Source organism: Pholis gunnellus, assembly GCF_910591455.1.
Source record: "Pholis gunnellus genome assembly, chromosome: 21".
NCBI classification, from domain to species: Eukaryota; Metazoa; Chordata; class Actinopteri; order Perciformes; family Pholidae; genus Pholis; species Pholis gunnellus.
The window spans coordinates 1076811-1100972 of record NC_136548.1 but is presented as its reverse complement, the minus strand read 5'-3'; the positions used below and the strand labels follow the sequence as shown (position 1 = coordinate 1100972).

Here is a 24162-nt window from a genome sequence, read left to right as displayed (position 1 = left end):
CCCCCCCCCCCCCCCCCACACACACACACAGTTTTTATATATATATATATATTTTGCAAATGTCAACAAGTCATCGTCAAGTGATGATGGAATCCTCTCTAGCTCTCGGAAGACTGGAGCTGACCCCCAGTTCAGGCGCTGTTGGGGTCAGCCTGACCCCGCGGCTCTCCGGCGGGCACCCCGCGAAGGAGACGTGCGGTCAGCGGCCACTGGGGCCACAAAGCCCGGCTCATCTGAACGGCTGCGTCCCGCTGTCACATCAGGTGGCGGGTCACAAGTATGGAGTGGATACAGTGGGTAAGTACTTACTTCCCTGCAGTTAGAACTTTTTTATTATTAAGACCTGGGTAGGCTACTGAATGTTGCTTGTCCCACCTACATGCTACTATTGTTTAGGTTCAGCGGACAATTCGGCCTACAAATAACGCACCAACAGTTGGGGAGATCAATTAGCCCGGAAGTGAAAGATGATATTTGTGGAAGACAGGTATGAGTGCTGTCAGCACGAGCAGTACATGAGGAGATTTTGTGATATAAGTTTGGCATGGTGAATTTTTTTCCATGCAGGGCGAAGCAGCATGCCTAGCTAGAAGTTAGGATTCCTGTATTACTAATTAATCAGATTATTTTTCTCACTCTGTCTGTACTGTACAGCTATAACTACAACTTCACACGTGGTTCCCTGCACTACATCTGATCTGAGATCATTTGTGGATTTGTAACCATGACATCCCCTCGCCCCGGTCTCCCTCTAGTCTTCACTGGCACACATTGTCACTCATGTACACAGGACAGCTGACATTAGTAAAGCCTCCATTGTGTGCTATCAGACGAGGTGCTGAGCTGAGTGGATCGTGGATGTTACACTGGGCTGCTGCTGGTAGTCACAGTAGCTCTCAGATGGGTCAGTCAGTAACCTTGATGAATGACACATATTTATGTTGTGGGGCAGGCATTCTCACTGTGCCCCGTGACCTGCAGTCGGCCAGGACAAACCTGTCTATCCACTAGTTTCTATTTAGCTGTAGTGTTCCTGTTTAACATGAGCCATTTAAATGAAGTGTACACAGTGTTTTCTTTGGTGTGGTGGTTCAACATTTATTTCCATTCCCTGTGTTGAATTACAGACTCACCAGGACTGTAAGCAGAAGTTTGCTGCCTGTCGCTTTTTTTAATGATATATGAGCTCCAGTTTCAGTCTCAACTAGTAATGCTGATAATCAGTTATAACTTCATGAGCTCCCTGTGACACCAGGGACCATACATCAATGCATCAGGTTCAGTTAAATGCTGCATGATTTTCCTCTGTGGGTAATAAGTCAGTGTGAACACAAATGGAGCACAGTAATGTATCACCTTTTCTAGAGCTATAGTGATAAGTTGATTAATTGTTTACATGATTCACAGAAAATTAGAAATGTCTCACCATTATAATATGCGTTGTGGTATATTGGTCCCAAGGAGTAAAGGAAGGTTGCACAGATCCAACCGCTTTCTCTCCCGATACCAGTTTTGATACCTCAACTCTCTTTTGCCCAAATGTAAAATGTGTGTACCTCACCACGGGGAACTTCCTGGAACTCTGCGTTAGCAGAGTCACCTGGATCCAAATACCTCCGGATTGTTTAGCTCCACCACTCTGTTCTTCTTATTTAGTTGTCACCATTGTATTTGTAGATTGACAGAAAATGAATGTACACTGATTATTACTATTATTATAAGAGTTTCCACACATTTCCTGGTTCCAGCTTCTCCAGTTTAACCATTTTCTGTTTTTATTGTTTGCCCATAGTCAATTTTTACTTTCCCTTATACAAATTGTTGTATTTATTAGCCGTTATCAAATAACAAAAAAAGACAAAAGTTAATTGTCCCGTTTATTTATTCAGAAGGAGGTGAGATGTCTCCTCAGCTTCCACCGTCTTCAGCTCCAGAAAAAGCCGATATGTAGAAGTCCTTCTTACCACTTGTTGCTAGATTTACTAGCCCAACGAGGCATTTTACCGTCCCAGGCCATCCGTCACTTCTTATTGTTAAGCCTGGCTGTACACTAAATATATTTAGATTTTTCACAGCATTGTGACATTCTATAAACTAAAAAATCAATCGATAAATTCAAACAATCATTGATTGAATTATCAATAATGAAAACAATCATTAGCCCTAAACCTATATTGCATAACATTTATTTGCTAGTCACTTAATGCCCCAAATATTCCAAATGGAAAATGACATAAAAAGGTATTCGCCAGGCTGGCAACCAGGCATCGACTTTTGGTTGCTGTCACTGAAATGACGCTTGCCATTTTTAGCCATCTTATATTTTGAGTAATGAGACATGTAGACATCTCAGCTCAAAGTCGGAGGGACACTTTGCCTCCCAGGACAAATGTCCTTTTTCTTTGTCCTTCACTTTCATCTGGTTCTTTGTCAGTTCAATCACTTTGTTTGTGATGTTTGTCAAAGTTTACACCCCAAAATCAGCAGTGTTACCATTAAACAGATACTTGTGTGCACGCGGGTGAACACATCGACGCATGTGCAGAGTTGTCTGGTTCCGGTTCTGGCTGTAACTGAAATATTTACAATTATTACAACAATTAATGAAAATGTTTTTATTTTTAGGTGCACATTTGGCTGTTTGCAGCCCTTATTTTTTTACATGTTAAAAAGTGGTTGCCCATTTCTCTGGTTACATTGGTGGTTTTTCTCTTTAATATACTCTGTAGAATATTTCGTCCTTCCACCACCAATGCAAGGAGAAAGAGGCCTTTAGTGAAGCAATGATACAGTGTGTTTGACAGTATGATCCTTGGGATGGGCAGTGAACAATCATTAACATAACGAGGCAAACTAACAGGCTGGGAAAAGTGGAATAGACACAGTATTGAGACTGAGCCAGCAGTTCCCTAAAGTCTCCAGGACAGTTTCAGAACAAGCAGTGGAATCCTGTTCAGCTTGTACCGTTGCTGACTGAAAATGATCCTGCTTACTCCCCCCTAACCTTTTTGTTCCTCCCCATAACGTCTCTGTTGGTATGTGTGTAGTTAGGTCATAATGAAGTTACAGGCTCTGATGCAAGGCAGAAGGCAAAGGTGAAAGTCTGCTGTGTGACTCATTAGTCCTCACCTGTGAGCTGCTGCATGGTGATTGTTCATGTGGAAGGCGGGGCAGGTCTTTAGAACACTTTAACCTGCACGAAGCTACAACTGTCTTCACGACTGTTAGGAGGTAGAGAACCAGTACCAGTCCTTTCAGAATGAGGCATCTTGTTATTTGATGGATATATCAGGGCAGAGAAGCAACTGAAACGGTCATTGGGCACTACAACTCGATGATTCAGAAATCATCTGTACATTTTTCCATTCATCTGTCCTTCAATTATATGAAGTTTGCCAGTGCCGTATGCTGAAAAACAGCCCCACACCATGATGTTCCCACCTCCAAACTTCACTGTTGGTTTGGTGTTTTTGGGATGATGTGCAGTGCCATTTGACCTCCAAACATGGTGTGTATTATGGCATCCATCATCTGACCAGACTACATTTTCCCAGTATTTCACAGGCTCGTCTAAATGTTGTGCAGCAACCTTTAAACAAGCTTCAACATGCTGCCATCTACCAGGATGATGAAGATGAAACGAGGGTGGACATTTCAGCAAGACAATGATCCAAACACACAGCCAAGGAAACTCTCAATTGGTTTCAGAGAAAGAAAATAAAGCTGCTAGAATGGCCCAATCACCTGACTTGAATCCAATATACAATCTATGGAAAGAACTAAAGATCATAGTTCATAGAAGAGGCCCACGGAACCTTCAAGATTTGAAGACTGTGTGGAAGAATGGGCCAAAACCACACCTGAGCAATGCATGCGACTAGTTTCTCCATACAGGAGGCGTCTTGAAGCTGTCTTGAAGCCTGTTCAATACTTTTTCCCTGTGTCATTCCATTTTTATTACTTATTTGTTTGGTTTTCTTTGAATGTATGGATTACTTGGGTTGTTACCGACATCTGGTGAACATTTCATGTCAATAGCACCTTTTAGAAATATATTTACTGAGAAAAATGGTGACGTGTTCAATACTTATTTTACCTGTTGTAAGTTGTCTGGCAAGAAAAAAGAAAAGTTGATTCCGCTCAACTTTGGCAGCAACACAATGTCATCGCCCCAGTGACTCTCCACAGCTGCAGAGTGTCGTAGTATTCTAAACCTCAGTGCAGTTCCTTTTGCCGTGCGGTAAACCACAGCATTAGTGTATCCGTCAGTCAAACCGCTCCTCCTGGATTGCGTCGGGCTGTTTTTCCGGTGTAACCGGTAACTCCACACATGCCGTGGAGCTCTAAATGATGGAAGAGAGAGAAATCATGTTCCTGAGAACGCTGACTGTTAGAGCCAAATATGGTGTTGTAAATACAACTGTATTTCTCTGTGTATGCATTGGGTGGTGCTGTACTAATGTCCTGGGCTCAGGTATATAGGTCCTGAAATCACCGTTGTTGTCGGGCGTTTGACCCCGGAGGGGTAAAGGGTTTTGACCGCTTTACGTAACAGTTTGAAGTGTTTCAGCAAATGGTGCATTTAATGTCGGTGGAAAGAACGGGACTGTCTTTACGTTGTTCCACACCGAGAAAATAAACAAACTCTCATTCAACAAATGTGTCTGTGGATGATGTACCTAATGCGACGCACATCAATTGTGACCTACGGTCATCTAGACCTACAACCAGTGTGTTAACCAGGTCCTACCAGTAGCTTACAGTACAAGACTGGGCTTCTTTAACACAGACTATCCTCGATGGGTTTCTGAATACCAGAGTCCATGTATTTCTTTCCTGTCTACCTGCTCAGCAATCTGATTGAACTTGTGAACAAAGAGTGATTGTTTGAGTATGAGTTTCTCATTGACAGCTCATGGAGACCGATCTGTATTAAAGGCCTCCTGCTGCTCTCTCTCTTCCTCTCTCAGAAATCACCCCATCCTTTTCTCTTCTTACTCTTAGTCCACATAGTGCTCCCTCCGTCTTCTCGCTGTGCTTGTGTGTCGAGGTTGCGTGTTTGATAAATGTTAGAGTTCATGATTCAACATTGAACATTAACTTCAGTTGGACAGAGCCAAGTGTTTCTGTTTGAATGCACGATGTGTTTTACATTTCCAGAGATTCACTGCTGACGGACATCCAATAGATTGTACTGTGCTTCAGTACAAGGGTTGGAAACAGAGGATCGGGTGCTTCTTGTCAGCTGTTACTTCTTATTCTTCACCACTTGATTTTTCAGTGGCATCTTTGTATTTGTTGCAGGCATTTTGCAGCATCCAGACGGAACAGTCCTGAAGCAGCTTCAGCCTCCGCCCAGAGGTCCACGAGAGATGCAGTTTTACAGCATGGTAACAGCCTCTACAACAATATCGACGCCTGTAAAATGGTTTGTCTGTCATTATAGACATGACAACAAGTGTTTATATATTGACTAGCTTTATTATGTATATTGAATAAAGTGTTACAAATCATTTTTTTAAGAATAAATCCCGCAAAAATTCACCATTTCTTTAGTGCATGAGCTGTCGCCAAATAGAAAAGTCAAGCTAAGTGCTTCATTGTCCAAAGTATCGATGAGAACAATGCACCTAATGCAAGAACATTTTCGTACTGTTAACTTTCTTTTACTTTCTGTGAGTATAGGTGAGCCTTGTATATTCAGCAAACACTCCTAACTTCAACTAAACCGTGTAAACGACCAGCGGGAACATGATGAATGCCACTTGTGAATAAATGAGCGTGCGTTCTAGATTAGCATAATCATCGCCCCAATAATACCATACAAGTCTACACATACTGTCCCATATGTCCTATGATGAAGTCCTGCTCTCAGAGATGCATAACAGAAAGTTTATCATTCATAACGGCGTCAGCAGAATTAAGGGACCTTCTAAATACGAGGACGGGGACAAATAAGGAGTCCTGTTAGTGTCACCTGAGCGTCGTACTGTCACTGAAATAAACAGGAAGTGGTTCCATATGAAAACCGGCTCCCCACAGCCAGGCCATGGATGACTGCAATGGGAGAGGGTCAGATGATTTAAGATGCTCATATTAATATTGTAGTATTACACAACAGCATCAACAGCCAATTTCAATGACTGGTGATATTGTTGGTCTACATGAATGCATATAGAAGTACATTAGGATGTGGGTTAAATGCAGAGTCCGACAGGAGAATGTCAACATAATTATTATGAAGTGTAATTTATATAGAGATTGTTGTCATAATTGCTTCAAAGTAATACAATCCATTAGTGACAAACATAGGATAGCAGCAGACTCATTTTACATCACTCGTAAATTGTGTTTGTGTCATGAAATTCAAAATAGGAGGAAATTGAATGCGGCAGGTTGTCCTAGAGAACAGCTCTGTTGGTCCCAGTGGTTCTTGCATGAGGCCCAGTGAGCGTAAATATAACCTAATGCTACACTGTGCATTTGCTGCCTACGCTTTGGTTTATATATTACGGCTTCAGTTATATTTATTAATGATTAATCTGTTGTTTTCTTTTTTGAAATATATTATAGTGAAGAGGCACATCTTCAAATTCTTTGAGTTGTTCAGTTCAGAATCAAAATAATTTACAAAGAGCATCTTTCATATTGAAGGCATTACTGTCTGATGAATTACTTCAAAACATTCAAAATAGCTGTCCATTATTTATTTTTTTGTAAACCAACTAATAGACTAATCATTTCAATTCAAGTTGATATCTCAGTTCGTTGTTCAGCATCACATTGCATATGGTCAAATGTTTTCACATTTCATCGCGATGCTCTCAAAAACACCGTATCGACATGTCATTTATTGTTTGTATGCAAATATTGGGACGGACTGCAGAATGCAGATCCCACTGTTCTGACTGCATAAACAAATGTTTTACTAAGATTTAATGCAGTCTGTTCAGTTTTCCTAAAGACAGATTTATACAAATCACAATATATCTCCTTGTTGACAGTGTGTCAATATATTGAATGGATGTGAATACATGGAGAAATGTAAATGCTTTGGTGTGTGGGTGTGGGTGTGTGTGTGTGTGGGGGGGGTGTGGGTGTTGGTGTGGGGGGGGGGGGGTGTGTGTGTGTGGGTGTGGGTGTGTGTGTGTGTGGGGTGGGTGTGGGTGTTGGTGTGGGGGGGGGGGGGCTTTGGAGCTTAGTAGCACTGTCAGTCTCAGCAACTCTCAAACAAACAGGAGTGAGTCATGGTTTCATGTCCGACTGTCTCTGAAATGATCCCCACAGGGCTGGGAGTCCACTAACTGTATAACAGGTCACATTTCACTGTGTGTTGTACTGAACTTTCATCATGTTCATGCTGATACATTCAGATGTTTCACTTTCCATCAGAATAGTTTTTATTAGGGTGGAAAAGAATAATTGCATTGGAGTTCTACTGAAGATACCCTGGGTTAGTGAAGATGACTCATTGATGAGTCGATCAGCAGATCTTTGATACCTGATTCATTATTATTATGTCATTATTCTAACTAAAACAGTTCTATAAAAGGTTCTTTCTTCTCCAATGTGAGAGGAACGAAGCCTGTTTCCTCCCTCCCCCTTCATTTGTTCAGTGATTCAACTAAAATATCATGAATGGAATATATTTTTAGTTTAGAACTGCTGGTCAGACAAAACATGCACTAAGGCTTATTGGTGTAAGAAAACGTTCTATTTTCTAAGTTTGTATGTTATGTTTTGTGGTAATGTATCGATTCTAAAAACTGTATTGATTTTAAACAAATAGTTCACACGCAAAGATGAACTCAGTCAAAACTTTCTTTCATTTGCAAAGAGCTGTGTCCTCTCAAAGTGCTGGGATGTTGGATGTTACAGGGACTGAGATAAAGGCAAATGCAGATTCCTCTGGCAGTGTGTTCTTCATACTATGACATTCTTTCTGAACATTTTTTTTTTTTTTAAATCGCAGTATTAAATCGCTTCCAGTGTCGCAATAGATTGTAACTCCTTGTGATGGATATTTTTCAGTAACTTCTGACATTTGAAACAACAATTCATTGAGTGAAGCATACAGTAATGAAAATAATCACTAGTTGTAGCCCTACACTAAATATACACATGTAGGTACTGTATAGTATGGTAATGTGTGTGTGTGTGTGTGTGTGTGTGTGTGTGTGTTAGGTGTATGCAGAGGACTGCTGTGATCCATGCCTTCTGCAGCTCCAGAACAATCTGCCCAAGTACTATGGCACCTGGTCCTCTCCTGACAGCCCCAACGGTAAGAGGTGTGTGTGTGTGTGTGTGTGTGTGTGTGTGTGTGTGTGTGTGTGTGTGTGTGTGTGTGTGTGTGTGTGTGTGTGTGTGTGTGTGTGTGTGTGTGTGTGTGTGCGTGTGCGTGTGTGTCCACCTCTTTCTAGAGTCCAAGTCCAGAATACATGCAGGTCAGCTGAACCGGTTTGTTCTATCGGATACTGGTATATAGTCTGACTGATATGGATTTTTAAAGTCAATACTGATAAATGGGGAAAAAAATCCCAATTTTGTCCAAAACAAACAATGTTGAATTTTGTTCTGTGGGAGCAAATCAGATAACTGTAGCACCAGATTTAATGGAAACACTAAAACGACTTCCTACCCAGTTTGGCGTTACGAAAAGTATTGCACTGTAATTCATATACGACCCACGTCATCGTGAGCCCAGACATGCTGGGCTGCCTCCTAGCAAGTCAGGTCACGTGGTATGAAGAGCGACATAGTCTGTGTTGGAAGAAGTCTGGGTGGATGGCGGGGTCAAACATACACAGGACTTTCACCCAGGAGACCGCTGTTTGTGTCGCTTGTGAACCAACAGTCAACTTATTTGAATAACAAACATACTTATTTGAACCTAAACCGCAATCTTTTCTGCACCACAAGGGCTTGCACAGGGGCTCTGATCGCTCACCTAGCTGGACATTTGTAGAACGCATGAAGAGTGAAAAATAACTTCAAACTCACTCTAAGGAAAGATGGTACTGGTACAATTCCAGCTATGAAAGTCGAATACCATGAGCTGTTAATTCTTCTAAATTCTTCCTCTTCTAATATAATGTCATGCAGTCAACAGTCAAAGAAGTCACATAATAAACATGTCATGAACAACATTCTTTTTTCAAAAGGCCAACATCAGTCTCCTATGAACAAGCTAGCATTGCCTCCATACATCTGTTTTCAGACCTGTACCTGAAGCTGGAGGACGTGACCCGGCGCTTCGTCAAGCCGTGCATCATGGACGTGAAGCTGGGCCAGCGGAGCTACGATCCGTTCGCCTCGCAGGAGAAGCGGGAGCAGCAGATCAGGAAATACCCACTGATGGAGGAGATAGGCTTCCTGGTCCTCGGCATGAGGGTGAGTTTGACCTGCTGGTGTGGGGGATCTCTAATCCATCAATGGAATGGTCTCTGAGTGGGGTTCAAATCGCATCTTTGTTTCCTTTTAGTTTGAAACTGGTGTACTGGCACTCCACTAGAACTGATCCGAACAACAACTAAGAGCTGCTATTGCAGTAATGCAAGTGCAAATGGGATGAAAGGCACACATATGCACTGTTCTTTCCATCTTTGAGAAGTTAAAATGTAATCAAATATTATTATTTTTCACTATTCATGGTAGTTCAATGGAGAACTACCTTGAATGGTGCTTTGGGGTCTCTGTATTAATTATTATTATTTTATATTAATTAATTATTACAACTGAATTTGAAGCTCTGTGTGCATTCTTTAGCAGCCAGAGAATGACAAGAATATATTAATCCAAAACTGGTGACAAAACCCTAGAACTACTGATCAGGGACATCTGTCACACTGCATCCGTGTACGTTGGCTTCTAAAAGGTCGTTTTAAAGTTTAGATGTGTATGTTGCAACCGCTGCCGTCAGGAGGCCTTTACACACTGAAGACGTGACGAATAAACAACATGATAATGCAAAAATTCTGTCCTGCAAATATTTTTCATCACACCGGCAGCGATGCAGATTTGAGACAGTGGCAACACTTTTCTATAAAGGTTTGAATGGACTCATACAGGCACAGGGTCCAGAGCAGCGTCTGGAAGGCTGTCTGAGGTAAACTGTTGCTTTGAGGGAATTTAATAGATAATAGATAATGTCTTTTTATTGTCATGTACATATACACATACACGAAATTTGAGCTCTGCATTTGACCCATCCCTAGGGAGCAGTGGGCTGCTGAGAAGTGCGCGGGTAGCAGTTAGGGGTTCAGTGTCTTGCTCAGGGACACTTGGACACATGAGTTCCCTCTGGTAAAGAGTTATGCAATGTGTATGTCCAAGGCTTTTATTTTGGAAGGTAAGAACAGAAGGAGTAGATCTGGTCTGTTCGCCTTGAAGGTTGAAAGGAGTAATAAAGGTTTCCGTCTTGGTTGGGAGTATGTGTCCGTTCCGCACAACGTGATTGGTCGAATGCCTTTATTTGTTAAGTACTCATGAAAAAAACAGTTTAAAAATAAATAAATAGAAGTATGTGAAAACTAATCACACTAAATAAATGTAAGCTTAATTGTATTAATTTGCTTGTACTCCGATCACTTTTAAGCTCCATACAGTAAATGTCAACACTTGTTGCACAGATGTGCAAAACAATGTACTACTCTACCAGACAGGAAGTAAACAAAATACATTTAACAAACACTGCAGCAGTGTAGATAAATATATATACTAATAACCCAAATCTTTAAATAAAAGCAAAGCTTTCATAGCTTTCTACATATCTAGTAACTGATAACACCTTTCATACGCGGCGTGATGAACAACATAAGGGGCTGTTGAACCTCCTGAAGCAGGTCAATGATTAACTATGTGAAATATGTTGACGTTGTTGACTGAGCGGTACAGCCCATAATACACACACACACACACACACACACACACACACACACACACACACACACACACACACACACACACACACACACACACACACACACACACACACAGTGGACCATGTAAATAGCTGCTATTCATCTGTTTGTTGAATCTCTGTAGACAGTGCAGCAGTAAACACGCCTCATGAAGAGTCGGATAGAGAAACCTTTATCGCTTCCATCAGTTTCCATTACAACTTACTGACAGCATCATCATCATCATCAGGAAGCAAACGAAGCCTCCCACTGAAGGGTTTCTGTCTATATTTAGAATTTCTACGACGTTAATGCTGTGTTCATATTGATGTGGAACACTGGGCGTTGTTTGACATCAGACTGATACTACAGTTTCCATAGATACTTTCTCTTTATGCTGACTATGAACACACGTTTGAACAAAACTATTTCTATCATTTCATAAAATATAGCAAGTCAAACTTCTCATAGGCACAACGTAGCATCCCATAGCCTGCCAGTATAATAAGAGGATCTTTAAAGAGACAGGTGTTAACATTGTAAAGCTCCTTGAGGCAAATGTGTGAGTTGTAATATTTTGCTATTAAGATCAAATTTACTGGACCTACGAATATAAGCTTTAAATAAGAATTTAAAGTTTGGCTGAAGTTGGGCAGAACCCTATTTATGAAAAGTATTGGTTGAACCTTTCACCTCTTTTAAACGTGTTATTATACTTGGCCAGTAAATCATTTCGTGTACTAGTCCTTCATTTGCATTCTGTTCTCCTGCACGTTGCTATTAAAGACTTTTAGACTGACGACATTCAGTTGAAATCACTCAGTCACACTCAGCTTTTATTTGGATGGCAATGCTTATTTCATGTCTGTAATTTCATAAAAATCCCAATATATATATATATATTCACTAATTATTCATTATTGCAAACGGTGTTCTTCCTCTACTTATGTTTGTTTGTTCGGCTTTAACACATTTGACATTTCACTATGTTCAGCTGAGCTGCTGTGCTCCGACCAAGAGACTCCTTTATCTAAACTAATCTGAAGTGCACACAATAAACTCTGTTTTATCTCTAATCAGTACAAAATGACACATATTTTAATATTCAGTGTACACCACAACTTTACCCTGACATATTTATACTGAACATGTTTTCCTTTCATTCTCAGATTGACAATGGGGTACTTGAAAAAGCAAACTGAACTTTTGAATTTCAAAGGCACGGCCGAAAAAAATACATAACAAATAAGTTGTCAAAGTTGTTAATGGAAGCCATTGGGTGGGTCCATAAATAGATATAATAAATATCCACATTTATCACCATGACCTTACATAAGATGGAGGGTAACGGATGAAGGTACGGGTGAGAGTGGCTGGTATTCAGCTAATGAAATGTGTAATTTATTACTAACTGCAACTCTTTGTGTACTTGAGTAAGAACCCGCCTATTGATGGTTTGACCTGATCCTCAGTGTAAACCACGTCAGCGTTATGGCTGTATGTCTCCACCCTTTGTACACCGCAGCGCGCTGACGTTTGCTCATATGATCTCTATGGATTCCTGTACAGGACGTCGACTTCATGTTTGATGAACAATAGATCAGATGATTATTTATGTTTCAAAAAGACGTCTGGTTGTATAGAAGTCTATGAGAAAATGACTCTACTTCTCTCTTGATTCATTACCTCAGTAAACATTGTAAACATGAGTTTATGGTCTCAATCTCTAGTTTCAAGTCTTCTTCAATACAGCAGGATGTTCATTTAGTAAATGATGGTCCATTTAGAGTCAAACAGACCATAAAGCAGGGGATGCTTTAGGGCGGGGCTACACAGTGATTGACAGGTCGCTACCAGAGCTGTATACGCGTCTCTACGTCACTCCTCCTCAGTCCAGAGATGGAATATAACTTCTGTTCACTGGTTTCAAAAAAGCCAAGATGGCGACGGCCAAACCGCCAAACTCAAGGCTTCAAAACGGCAGTCCACAAACCAATGGATGATGTCACCATGACGACGTCCTCTTCTGATAGTCTATGGTATAAACCCACTGTAGACTAGCTGCTCAGCACCAAACAGCAGACCGTTGGATACTTTCGTCATGTTATCATCATGATAACATGTCAGTTTGTTCAGCTTCCCCCCCGGTGCCCAAAAGACAAGCCAGCGCCACTTTAATGAAAACCAGTAACGCCACAAGGTACAAATAGTACAAAGGTACTACATTTAACTTGTTACTTGACTAAAAGTGCAGTAGCACTATGAGGCAAGTGTACTGTTGAAGAAAGATAGAAGTCTTCTTAGAAATGAAAAAGTTGGATTCATAAACCATATTAAATGTGTGCTTTTCAAATCTCTATGAAGTAATTTAAAGTAGAAGTATCTCAAGATTGTACTTTGTATACAAGATTGAACGTTGTATACATTCATCCTGACACACAGTATTAGGTGTCTTTGAAAGGTAGTTTTAATGGATTTAGAAATGTATTTTGTGGGTATGAATGAAGTTGTGTGTTAAAATGGGCTCAGAGGTCCAAGCTGTCATCAGATGGTCAAAGAACAGAGATAAATCAGTAAATTTGGGCTAAACTACGCCCTAGAACAAGGAGTGGTGCTTTGAGTACGTTCCCATACTGTGTGTTTAGAGAGGAGACTAATTGGTGGTAATGACCTCCCTGATGGAGTGATAGTTTGGGAGGAGGAGAGTCAGAGGAAGATTGAATGGAAAAGATAAAAAGAGGTGATTAAGTGTTTACTGCCGAGCGGAGAATCTTCCCGTGAAGCGTTTCCTTCTCTCTCAAGCACGCACCAGAGACGTGCCACCCTGTAATAAAGTTGTGGCTTTTATATTACCCAGCATGCTATTGTCCAACTAAAAGGATCTTGTTCATTCTCATCTAAAGCTAATTTGGCTCTGTGAAGACATTCTGATTTGTTAATCTTGGATGGAGTTATATTGAATGATAGTGCAGACTTGTTTTGAAATAAAGGCAGACTGGTAGTAGTTGAAACCGTGATGAGCATTCATATGACTGGTTGTCATGAACATGTGATTGAACGTACATGTGTGCTGGGAACCCTTCCTCCTGGGACTGGTGAGGTTCTCCTTTATCCACATTGGGATTGGTTCTTTTAGTATACACACTTTTATTTGGTTGTTTATTAGTTCATGGATTGGAATAGGAAAATTATGGTGCAGATCATTTTCAATAATCTGATTGGCGCATGATCCAGCTAACTGACAGGAAGCTGCACTTCTGCAGATTGGTCCTAAAGGACAAAACTAATTCACAGTCTATGGTTCACACGGTTTCTATGCTCCAGCTGTGTTTGGAAGGGTTAGTTCACCAAAGTCACACAATAACACAAACAAGCTCACCTATTGAGGCAGCGGTGGACCAGCAACTCCTGTGTCCTGCGAGGTCAAATTTCAGTTAATTTCAATGGAGTCTGGTGGCTTTGACCAGTGCATAGGTGGATACAAGGTGAACCATTCAAACAATACTCTAAATATAGCTACACTAAGGGTCTAAAACACATTGTCCTGTCAGCGGTGGAGGCAGGTGTGACTGCAGCTATGGACCATTAGATGGAGTCAGTGTTTCCTCAGTTAGAGAGAAGCAGCACTTCAGTGGTGGTCAGCATGCATCTCCACACATCTGTCACTGTGTGTTGTGAGTTGAGAGAATAAGACTGAGCTGTGAGCAATAGGAGCTGTTCCACACAATACGACACACATATGTAAATATAAAAAGCTTCATTAGCATTTTGTGCCATGTTGTTTGTCTTCTTCTATTTCAGGTGTATAAGATGTGCAGTGACACGTTTGACTCCTACGACCAGCACTACGGGAGGGGACTGGTTCAAGACTCCATTAAAGACGGTGTGTGTGTGTGTGTGTGTGTGTGTGTGTGTGTGTGTGTGTGTGTGTGTGTGTGTGTGTGTGTGTGTGTGTGTGTGTGTGTGTGTGTGTGTGTGTGTGTGTGTGTGTGTGTGTGTGTGTGTGTGTGATGAGATTTAATAAGTGATCTATCACCACTGGCAATAAAGTGTAGGAGGAACTTCTCCGAATAATTTAAGTATATGTAACTCTCCTCTCCTCTTACATTTTCTCCTACCACCTCTCCTCTTCCCTTTCATCTTTCCTCCTCTTGTTTCCTTCCCTCTTTTCTCTCCTCTTGTTTCCTTTCCTTTACTCTCCTTTCCTTACATCTCCTTTTTCCTCTCTTGGTCTCTTTCCTCTCCTTTCATCTACCGTTCCTCTCCTCTCCCTAAACTCTTCTCCTGTACTCTTACCTTTCCTCCTCTCCTCTACTCTTCCATTTTCTCTTGTCTCCTCTCCTGTCTCCTTTTTCCTCTCCTCCAGGCCTGGCTAATTTCTTCCATAATGGTGTTAGTCTGAGGAAGGATGCCGTGTCAGCCAGCATCCACAGAGTACAGTGTATCCTCCGCTGGTTTGAGTCGCAGCAGCAGCTGGTCTTCTACGCCAGCTCCCTTCTCTTCGTCTACGAGGGGCTCCCCTCCTCCTCCTCCTCATCCTCCCTTTCGTCCCTTCTCAGCACCCCGTCCATCAGCCCGACTGCAGGAAAAACTGCCACGTTGTCATCGGCGAGCGACATCGGTCGGGGCGGGGAGGGGAAAGCGAGACCAGAAGGGGCGAGGCAGGAAGAGGAAGTGGAAGTGGAGTATAACAACAACAACATTCAGGTGCCGGCGCCCTGGGACTGCAGCCTGGCCACCATTTACACCAACCACAGGAAAGGTGGCCACCACCAATGTGCCAGGGGTCATCTCCGTGGCAACGGTAGAGACGACGATGCTGTGGAGACGAAGGCGAGCCCGGTCCCTGGAGACAACATCTCAGCGCTGTGCGAAGAAGACAACTCTGCGTGGAAACGAACTGTAGAGTCCAGACAACCGCCAAACGGAAACGGAAACAAATCACAACTGGAAGGGAAGGACGAGGACGGAGGGAGGGAGGACAGAGGAGAGAGGAGGAGAGAGGAGGAGGAGGAGCTGAAAGGACGGGGAGGCGATGCAACAGATGGAAGCGGTGGAGACACGGAGGTGGAGGTCAGGATGATCGACTTTGCCCACGTTTTCCCGAGCGAGAGCCACGATCACGGCTACATCTACGGCCTCAAACACCTGCTGACAGTGCTAGAGCAGATCCTCTGTGACGCCGCCTAGAGCCCACCCCCCCTCCTCTAGACCTCGTGACCTGCTCAGTGAACCACTGTCTCCCTTCTGCCAACCTTCCTCTCTCCTCAAAAGACAGACGCCTTCAGAGGAGGGAGGGAAGAATCAAAAGAGTGAATTTTAAAAACAGAGCCATCGTCATCATCATCTCACCTGTTTGTGGCGATCCATCGGTCCTCTGTGTGTTTGTGTTTGTGTCTGTCAGTTGTTGACAGTTTTTCCCCGTGATCAGCAGCACTACATGCACTAATCAATCCATGAAGGCATTGCGACCCTGTACTTAAACACAACGTCTTTACTGATGCTCTAGCAAGCTCTACAATGTCATGTGACTTTGCCTTTAGTGGGCATTCGAAATGCATCCATAGAAAATAGGCTTTGACAAACATATTTTTTTTTATCATAGCTACTGGAAAAAGCTGGTTGTTTTCTGTAAAAAACGCATATCACTACACCTCAAATTAGGTCTGTGGCTGGGCGATATGAACATATCTATGGGGAGCCGGAGGGTGTGTAGCAGCTGTTCCTTAATGTCTCTGGTTGAACAAATCAACACTGCACTGTTATATGGCAATATCCACTGACATGAGTTCTGCATCAATGTGATAAAGTACAGTACTTAGATTTTTCTGTGATGTAATTCCAATAGTTTGTCACTTTCTGGGTAATTTACTATATATAGCAGTAAGATTACAGTAAGAATAAGATCACTTGTACTGTGATTTGATCTATATCACCTTTTTGGCAAAACAATCCCAACTGTAACATTTGACATCATTAGTGGAGTTTGCTTCAGTTGTCACGGTGATTAACTTGACATGCAAAGCTGAGTGTTTGGTGCGTTTGTCCCTGCAGCCACAGGAGCGCTTCGTCAGCATATTAATGAGAACTGGATCGGGCTTTATATGGCTCATACAATCCATCAAAAACACTTGGCTCCTGTGGATCGGCTGCCATTGTCCTGCTCAAAGGGGATTGGTCAGTGGATGGAGTTGTCATGGTGACCTGCTCTGTGTGTTAGGATTGGGTCCACGGGATTCCACAGGAATTCTTTAATGGTTGATCCTTGAATTTTTGTGACGGTGCCAAAGGGTACGAAGACATGACCTGCCCTACTCCGCCTCTGATTGGCTAGTTCTTGATTTGTTGTGTTGATTAGGTTTAATGTCGGGGTAGGGCAGGTCATTCTCTCGCCACACTAGGAAAAAATGATATCACTCACAGGACTACGGTTTTGGGTGATCTGCTGGTTTTGAAAGTGAAGGGCTGAGAACGGGTTTTCCAGCATTAAGATGAGGTGTACTGTTGGATCTGCCGAGAAAACGTTCCACTCTGCTGTAACTTTTAGAACACAGCACTCCAAACATGTTTCTAGCTGGATTTGGTCCATGCTGTAGCACACAGTCAGATTAGAAACACTGCCGGGCTTTCCATTGGTCTCCTCTGGAACCAACAGGCAACGAGGGTTCAGAGCCGGCCCCTCAGAGTCGCTGAGCATCGGGTCGAACAAGAAGTCTGGAGAGCGTTTCTGTTTAAGTCGGGTCCTCATTTAGTGTTTCTGTTTAAACGCTGTCTTCAGGTATCTAACTCAGGTGAATTTACTGTAAGAGAAAATGCGTAATACTACTACTACTACTACTACTACTACTACTACTATCCTCTCAGCGAGACGATCCTCATGCTGTCTGGTGGTTCACTTCTAAATGATTGTTTTATAAAGTCTTTAATCTCATGATTGTCCTTATCTCATCATCATGTTAACCTTACAATCACCTTCCATGGTTTTATTGTTGTACATGTGTTCATGTCCCCCCCCCCCCGTGCTCCTTGCTGTGTTTATTCCGGATATATTTTTTTCGGAATACCATTATACAATGCTGGTGTCAGACCTTGTATCTTTCTTTGTTTTTTATTTTTTGAAAAACTTTACTATCATCAAAAGGTAACATTGCTCGTGGGTTAGTACCCTTACTCTAGCATTAGCCATGAGCTCGTTTTAAGTTATTATAATGTAATGAAGTAGTTATAACTGGGCATGAATAGGAAAATCAACCATAGTACTTTATGATACATGATTTGCTGTGATTGGTCAACATGATCGTATGGCGTGACTTCCCTAAGGATTTTAAGATTGTAGAAAAGAAGAAACGTGCTGCTTTAACGCGAGTCGACCGACTCACCAGAGAGGCAGACAGACAGGGAGAGGGAGAGAGAGAGGGAGAGGGAGAGAGAGACAGCGACTGAATGGTTTCATGTTGAGTTGTTGTTGTTGGGTCTGAAGGGGTCTGAAGGTCAGAGATGTCAGAGTCCTGGTTGTCCCTTTTACACTAATCTCAGCTCGAGACAACAGCTTAACTGAGTTCTGTTGCTTTTTTTGTTTCAAATTCGGTAGAGTCGACTATTTCGGCTGATGCTGTAGATATTCTGCATGCATTTGACCGTTGTAATATTTTCATACCAGATATGTCAAAGGTTTATTGAGACTGTATTTAGACCAAAGCTTTCCATTGAAACCAGTGATCTTCATTTAGCTGAGGTGGACTCATGGTCGCTACAATATTTTTATATTTCCTCCAGTGTTTTCTTGCAATCATGCCTTCGTTGTCTCGTTTTCTCCAGGAAACAAATTGAGCTTATTTGACAAAAAAAACTAATATCAGAAGGTCTGCTCTCCTGGAGCTTTCAGACGCATCTCATGGCCTTCATTAGCTGATTGTTTCATCAGCAGTTGAAGGCCACAAGATACGGCTGAAAGCTCTGGAAAAAGACGAGTAAGCCAACCTGGGGATGAGATTTCTTTATTTTTATTTAATTTTTTTAGAATGGATGTTCAATCTCAAACTCTGTTTAGTTGTACAAATATTGATTGAAGTGCGTATCCTGGGTTCGACCAGAAATGACTCCATGATGAAAAACACCTGGTTCCAGTATGAAAGTTCAGTCTCACTGTCCTCTGTTGATTCATTCCAGGTCAAGTCACCAATGTATTTCTATCCAAAGAGTCCTAACATGGTGATGAGCACCACTAAAACTACTGGACTAATAGTGGAGTCCATGTCTTACATATGGACACCACTAAAGATCCTCAGCCGCAGTCTGTATATTAGTCCACCGCTACTTTCTTTACACACTAAGGTACATAAGACAGACTTTTCAATCATTTGATTACTCACCTTAAAGGGCCAGCACGTAGCATTTCAGTGGATATATTAGCACAGTTGCACTCGGCATTTAGTTCAATCTGCAACCACACTGTTAGACCCACCAAACCCTACAGCCCATCACCTTTCAGAGAGTCCACCATCATCTGCTGCGACTCGTAGTCTCCTGGTCCTCCAGACAGGCTCAGCCGTTGACTCTCTCTGCACTAACACCGGAGCTGCTTTACAATGTCACCGCTCCAGGACGCCACAACCCAGTGAGAGTTTTAACCAATGATATGCACCGGTCTCTTCAGTCCATGTAGCTTGTAATATATGAATCTAATGAACAATATGATAATCCTGATCTTTTATAAATTAACTCTATTAAATTGTATTATGATTTTAATCAGAATCAAAATAGAAATTTTAGTTTCTTTTCTTCATAAAACTGATCTTTTGTTTGGAATAATTAATGTGAAAGTTGAGGTGTTTTTAACAGGATGTTTACAGGAGTTTTTCTTTTTTCTTTTTTTTTTAATCACTGCCTTATTTTTGTCAACGTCTCCATGTCGTCTCCGTGTTTTGAATATTGATTATTGATCATTCCGGCAGCTTTGTGGATCTCTGTGTTACTAGCCTGTTGTGTCATGGCTAACCAACAAAAAAACCATATCATGCATTTATATACAGGGCATTGTTGATGGAATGGGTTTAATGAGTCATGGTGATGCGACCATTGACTTCCATCAGTGCAAAGACCCACGACTGTCACTGAGACAGGTGGGCAGAGCCTCACATTAGACACAATATTCTGTTTAAAGGACCACAGAAGGGTTTTTATTGCATCCTTTACGCTGCAGCTGAAGCAGAACATAGTGTGTTCTGTTGCTCATAATGTTTTTCCATTCCACATTATGTCTGCCTTTTACAGTTGTACAGGCTGTTTTAAATGCAGACTGATTAGAAAAAGCCCAAATCCCTGATTTACCACACAGCAGTAACACCACCAACATACAAGCAGCCCTGTGTTCACCGTGGAGCCTGGAGTGTACCATTAAAGGCTTTTACAGTGTGTAATAAATCTAATATCAACTGAAAATAATATAACAAAACAGATTAATTACATTTGCTTTGAAATGATTCTGAATTCTGCTCCCTTTATTCTGTCTTTAAATGTAATAAAATGACTTTGCAACATTCTTTTTAAAGGATTTTTACATTTGATATGTGTAAAGCCATTTATTTGTTTGTCTGCCCGTCATACTCACTCTCACATGAAGCTCGGAGCACAAGAGCTCTGATTGGTCTGTTTGTTCTGTGTCAGCAGGAATCTGACCAATCGGTGCTCCTGCTTCTGCTCAGTGTTCATCAGTCTGTAAAATACATTAATGACATGAAAACTGGAAATGTGTTATGGTCAGTCCGTCATTCATCTTTTAAAAACGATCATTCCTTTGTTTTCATTGTGATTTTTACAATTTTCAGTTTTATAATCCATCAGTTAAATACAAATCCTTTTTGTGAATGATACATTAGTGAATTGATTATGATGTAGCACTGCAAAGGTTTGTCATCATTTCAGTGGTACAGTCCAAGCTCACTGTGATGGATTGTCAGAGCACAGTGAACAGACACCGTCTGCTTAGAAGGTCAAAGAAAAGAACAAATCATCACGTAGAGTCAGTGGGTTCAAACGTGCATCAACACTTTTAAATGCAACACTTAAAACCAAACGGAAACAAAGTGAAGGGGAGCTCTGCCCACCTCGTCTGCCTCAGAATGTCCCAGCATGCACCTTTACTTTTCCTCAGCGTCACATAGATCAGTTACACTGTGCACTCATTCATTTTCATGTCCACTGTGTTTCAACATCATTTATGTTCTTTGACTAAAGGACTTTTATTTGTCATATTATTTTTCATGCAGACGTGTTTTACAAATGTCTCCCTCCATTAAAGGGCCATAAAGGTGTTTTGCTGTGTTTCACACCTTTAGTCACATGATGCGGTCATGAGGACTGTTCTTTCCTGCCAGACGTTTTCAAAGTACACCTCACGGTGCTCTAGGTTCTTTACAGCAAATGATTGTTCACAAACATTGTCTTTTCCTGCATTTATATTTGCTTTTAAATTCCTCACAAATCCTTTTTGTTGCATCGTTTGGAGAACTTCGGTTGAGTCTCTCCGTACATGTCTTGAGAGATCAAGCTTGGCATTGTGTTACTGATGACAAAATGTGTGTGTGGAAATCATGAGAAACTGCATATTCCAAGTAAGTTAGAGAAAATTAAATTAATTGAAAATTCAAAGTTGCGGCAATGTAAAACTAAATGCTACACAAACTCAAAGAAACCCTGAGACATTGTCTTCCAATTATCTTAAAACTTACTGAACTTTGTTGCCTTGAGAAATAGACTTTTCAATAACTAGATTGACATCCGTGCTTCATTTCAGTATATTTAGAAAATCATCTTGCAGAGACTTGAAACTTACTGTAAATATCTTGCTGCAGCAAATTGAAAGTGACTGTGAGTGCATTTTCATACATGACGCCAGCAGAGCTTTTGTAAGCAGTTAGTATCACTACTTACCGCTGACGGGATGCTTTGAAAACAAATGGACAGCGATATTAAAATCCAAAAGGAAATGCAGTGAAACATGCAAAACCAGCAGTATGCTTCTTTAATGGAGTCGAGGAAGACACAAAGTGAAGAAAAGAGAAGGGGGAGACCAATCAACCATCTGACTTTCCTTCACTTGTGTTCGAGCTCTCGGCTGTCAGTTGGGTTTATAACGCTGCACAGAACCATAAACTCACACAACTATCCATCTCCTCATTTATCAGAGATGTTTTAATGAGCTGCTTTAACCAGTGCAAAGCTGAGATGAACTGCATTTTTGTAAGTGTACATACGTACCGTCTTTCCCTTTTGACACAAACGCAGCATTCGGGGGAGAAAACGCTCTCGTATACATTTGACTTCAAAACATTTTCCAACGCTTTTCACTGAAGTGTCTTGGTGTGATGCCTGGTGGGGAAGGTGAGGTGTGGATGCACAGTTAGAATGCCGTTGATGGGGGCTTGTGGCGTGGTGTCGTTGTGCTGCCATCATTATGAGCTGAACCCAGTCGGCCCCGCGATGGAAAGTGAACTCCTCATTGTGTTTTCTTTGAAGAGTGTTTGAATTTTGATATGCTGGAGTGACCATGTCCTACAAATGAGCCTGAAGCAGAACAGGGAATATCATCAGTGTACATAAGGAGAGGAACTCCACAGTTAAAAGTCCCTCTACAACTACAAACCTGATACTCATTATTTTTTCAACAATAAAGAATATGAATCAAACTGTTTGACGATGAGCTGCCTTATTCCTGGAGTCCTTTGGTAATGTGGATATTTTTGTCTTGTCACTTGTTCAAAAGTCTCCTCTAATCTGCTTTCTTATAGAGCACTTTCTATGTAACATTATATACAGATATATCACTAGTCTTCAGAGTGTGTTGGATGTTAGCACACAAACACACACAACACAATAAGGGACCCTGTGAGGAAACTATGTGGGTATATTTCAGACAAAACATAAAAGCATACAAAGGACACTAAGTATCGTTCCAAGCGTGGCCTTTGAATTTTTGCATCTTGCTATATTGAAACAATTCACCTGAACGCTTCTCTATGATATTCAGAGCATTCACAAAGCAGCAAACCACTAGTATCTATATTAATATGTAGAGGAGTAAATTAAGTCACTCTCCTTCAGTGCGTCCTCGCTTTGTCGAGAGTTAATGATTCCACTTGCCATCACTGGTCATTATTTTGCTAATATTACTGATATATTACAGTTTAAGTTATTACTAATCCATATCATCTTCACGTTATTTCATAAAAATAATATAAAAGGATAAAAGCTCTACTTAAAACAAGCTGTGCTGGAAGCAGAGCAACTGAGGAAGACAGTAGCTGTGCAATGAGAAAATAAGATAATGGGAAAATATTTTTATAAATTATAATACATGTAGTGTATTTATGAAAAATTATTAAATTATAAAATAGCTATAAATGTGTGATTCTGTTTAGGCCAGCAGAGAAGGCTTTGCAGGCCCTGACGGCCCACCACTGGGTGAACACTGGTAACTCTGTCAGCACTGATACCGCTGTTTACAACTTTAGTGCTGTTACCCTGTTAGCACTGTTAGCTACAAGCTACCAGCTCCTGTTGAGAACCCTGTGGAGGACATCCCTCCGTTCTGAATTTCACATTGAGACCCTCTAATATTCTATCATAAGTATTCTACCTGGCTGACCTATGCTGCTTTCACACCAAATGCGATGAACGCGGTGCGAATTGCGCCAGTCGCGCCGGGGACTATTTGTGTTCATTCGCGTGAATCGCGCTGGACACGCCGGAGAGGGGGCGCGGTTTATTGCCCTGAAAGCCGTTCAACTGTCCGCCATCAACCGTGGAAAAAATAACCTGTATTGCTGCCTAGTACGTGTTGTGGAAGTCCCAGATATACCGGGAAACTAAACGCCGTCATGTCTGGTTCATAACATAGTCCGGAGGAGCTCCGTGGATTTCATCGAGCTGTATTCACTGTGTCTAGCGAGCCACACGTCGGCTGTTTACTACAGCTGTATGAACACAAAATAAACTGATTTGGCTGTGATTTAACGGCAATAAACTGACAAAAAGGGACTCCGAAATAACTACGTAATGATGCCGATTTGTACTTGTTTTCTCAATGGAGCTCGGATCGATCGGTGCTAGGCTATGCTAACATTATAGCAGCTCCATCAACACTCACAATAACGTCATCTAGACGTAAATGCGGCAGCGTGTATTTCATTGTTTGCACCATATGGTTTACACACACACATTTATACACATAGTTTGGTCCGTTGATTCAACAACGGCATTCGGC

At 41.6% G+C, this 24162-nt stretch overlaps 1 protein-coding gene across 1 annotated transcript; it reads left to right on the top strand.

Annotated features, from left to right (window-relative positions):
- Positions 1–22579, top strand: ipmkb (inositol polyphosphate multikinase b). The gene is made up of 6 exons (XM_079182320.1): positions 1–297; positions 5305–5390; positions 8185–8281; positions 9218–9390; positions 14700–14781; positions 15265–22579. Exons 1-6 carry the CDS (start codon positions 60–62, stop codon positions 16086–16088), a joined length of 1500 nt encoding a protein of 499 aa, XP_079038446.1. The 5' UTR covers positions 1–59; the 3' UTR covers positions 16089–22579.
- The last annotated feature ends 1583 nt before the right edge of the window (positions 22580–24162 follow it).

What these genes read in the sequence shown, in the direction of transcription:
- ipmkb (XM_079182320.1), top strand. Translation starts at nt 60, where the DNA reads ATGTCAACAAGTCATCGTCAAGTGATGATGGAATCCTCTCTAGCTCTC. An exon ending in CTCTCCTGACAGCCCCAACG is followed by an intron (nt 8,282 to 9,217) that starts GTAAGAGGTGTG and finishes ATCTGTTTTCAG; the next exon opens with ACCTGTACCTGAAGCTGGAG. An exon ending in TCAAGACTCCATTAAAGACG is followed by an intron (nt 14,782 to 15,264) that starts GTGTGTGTGTGT and finishes CCTCTCCTCCAG; the next exon opens with GCCTGGCTAATTTCTTCCAT.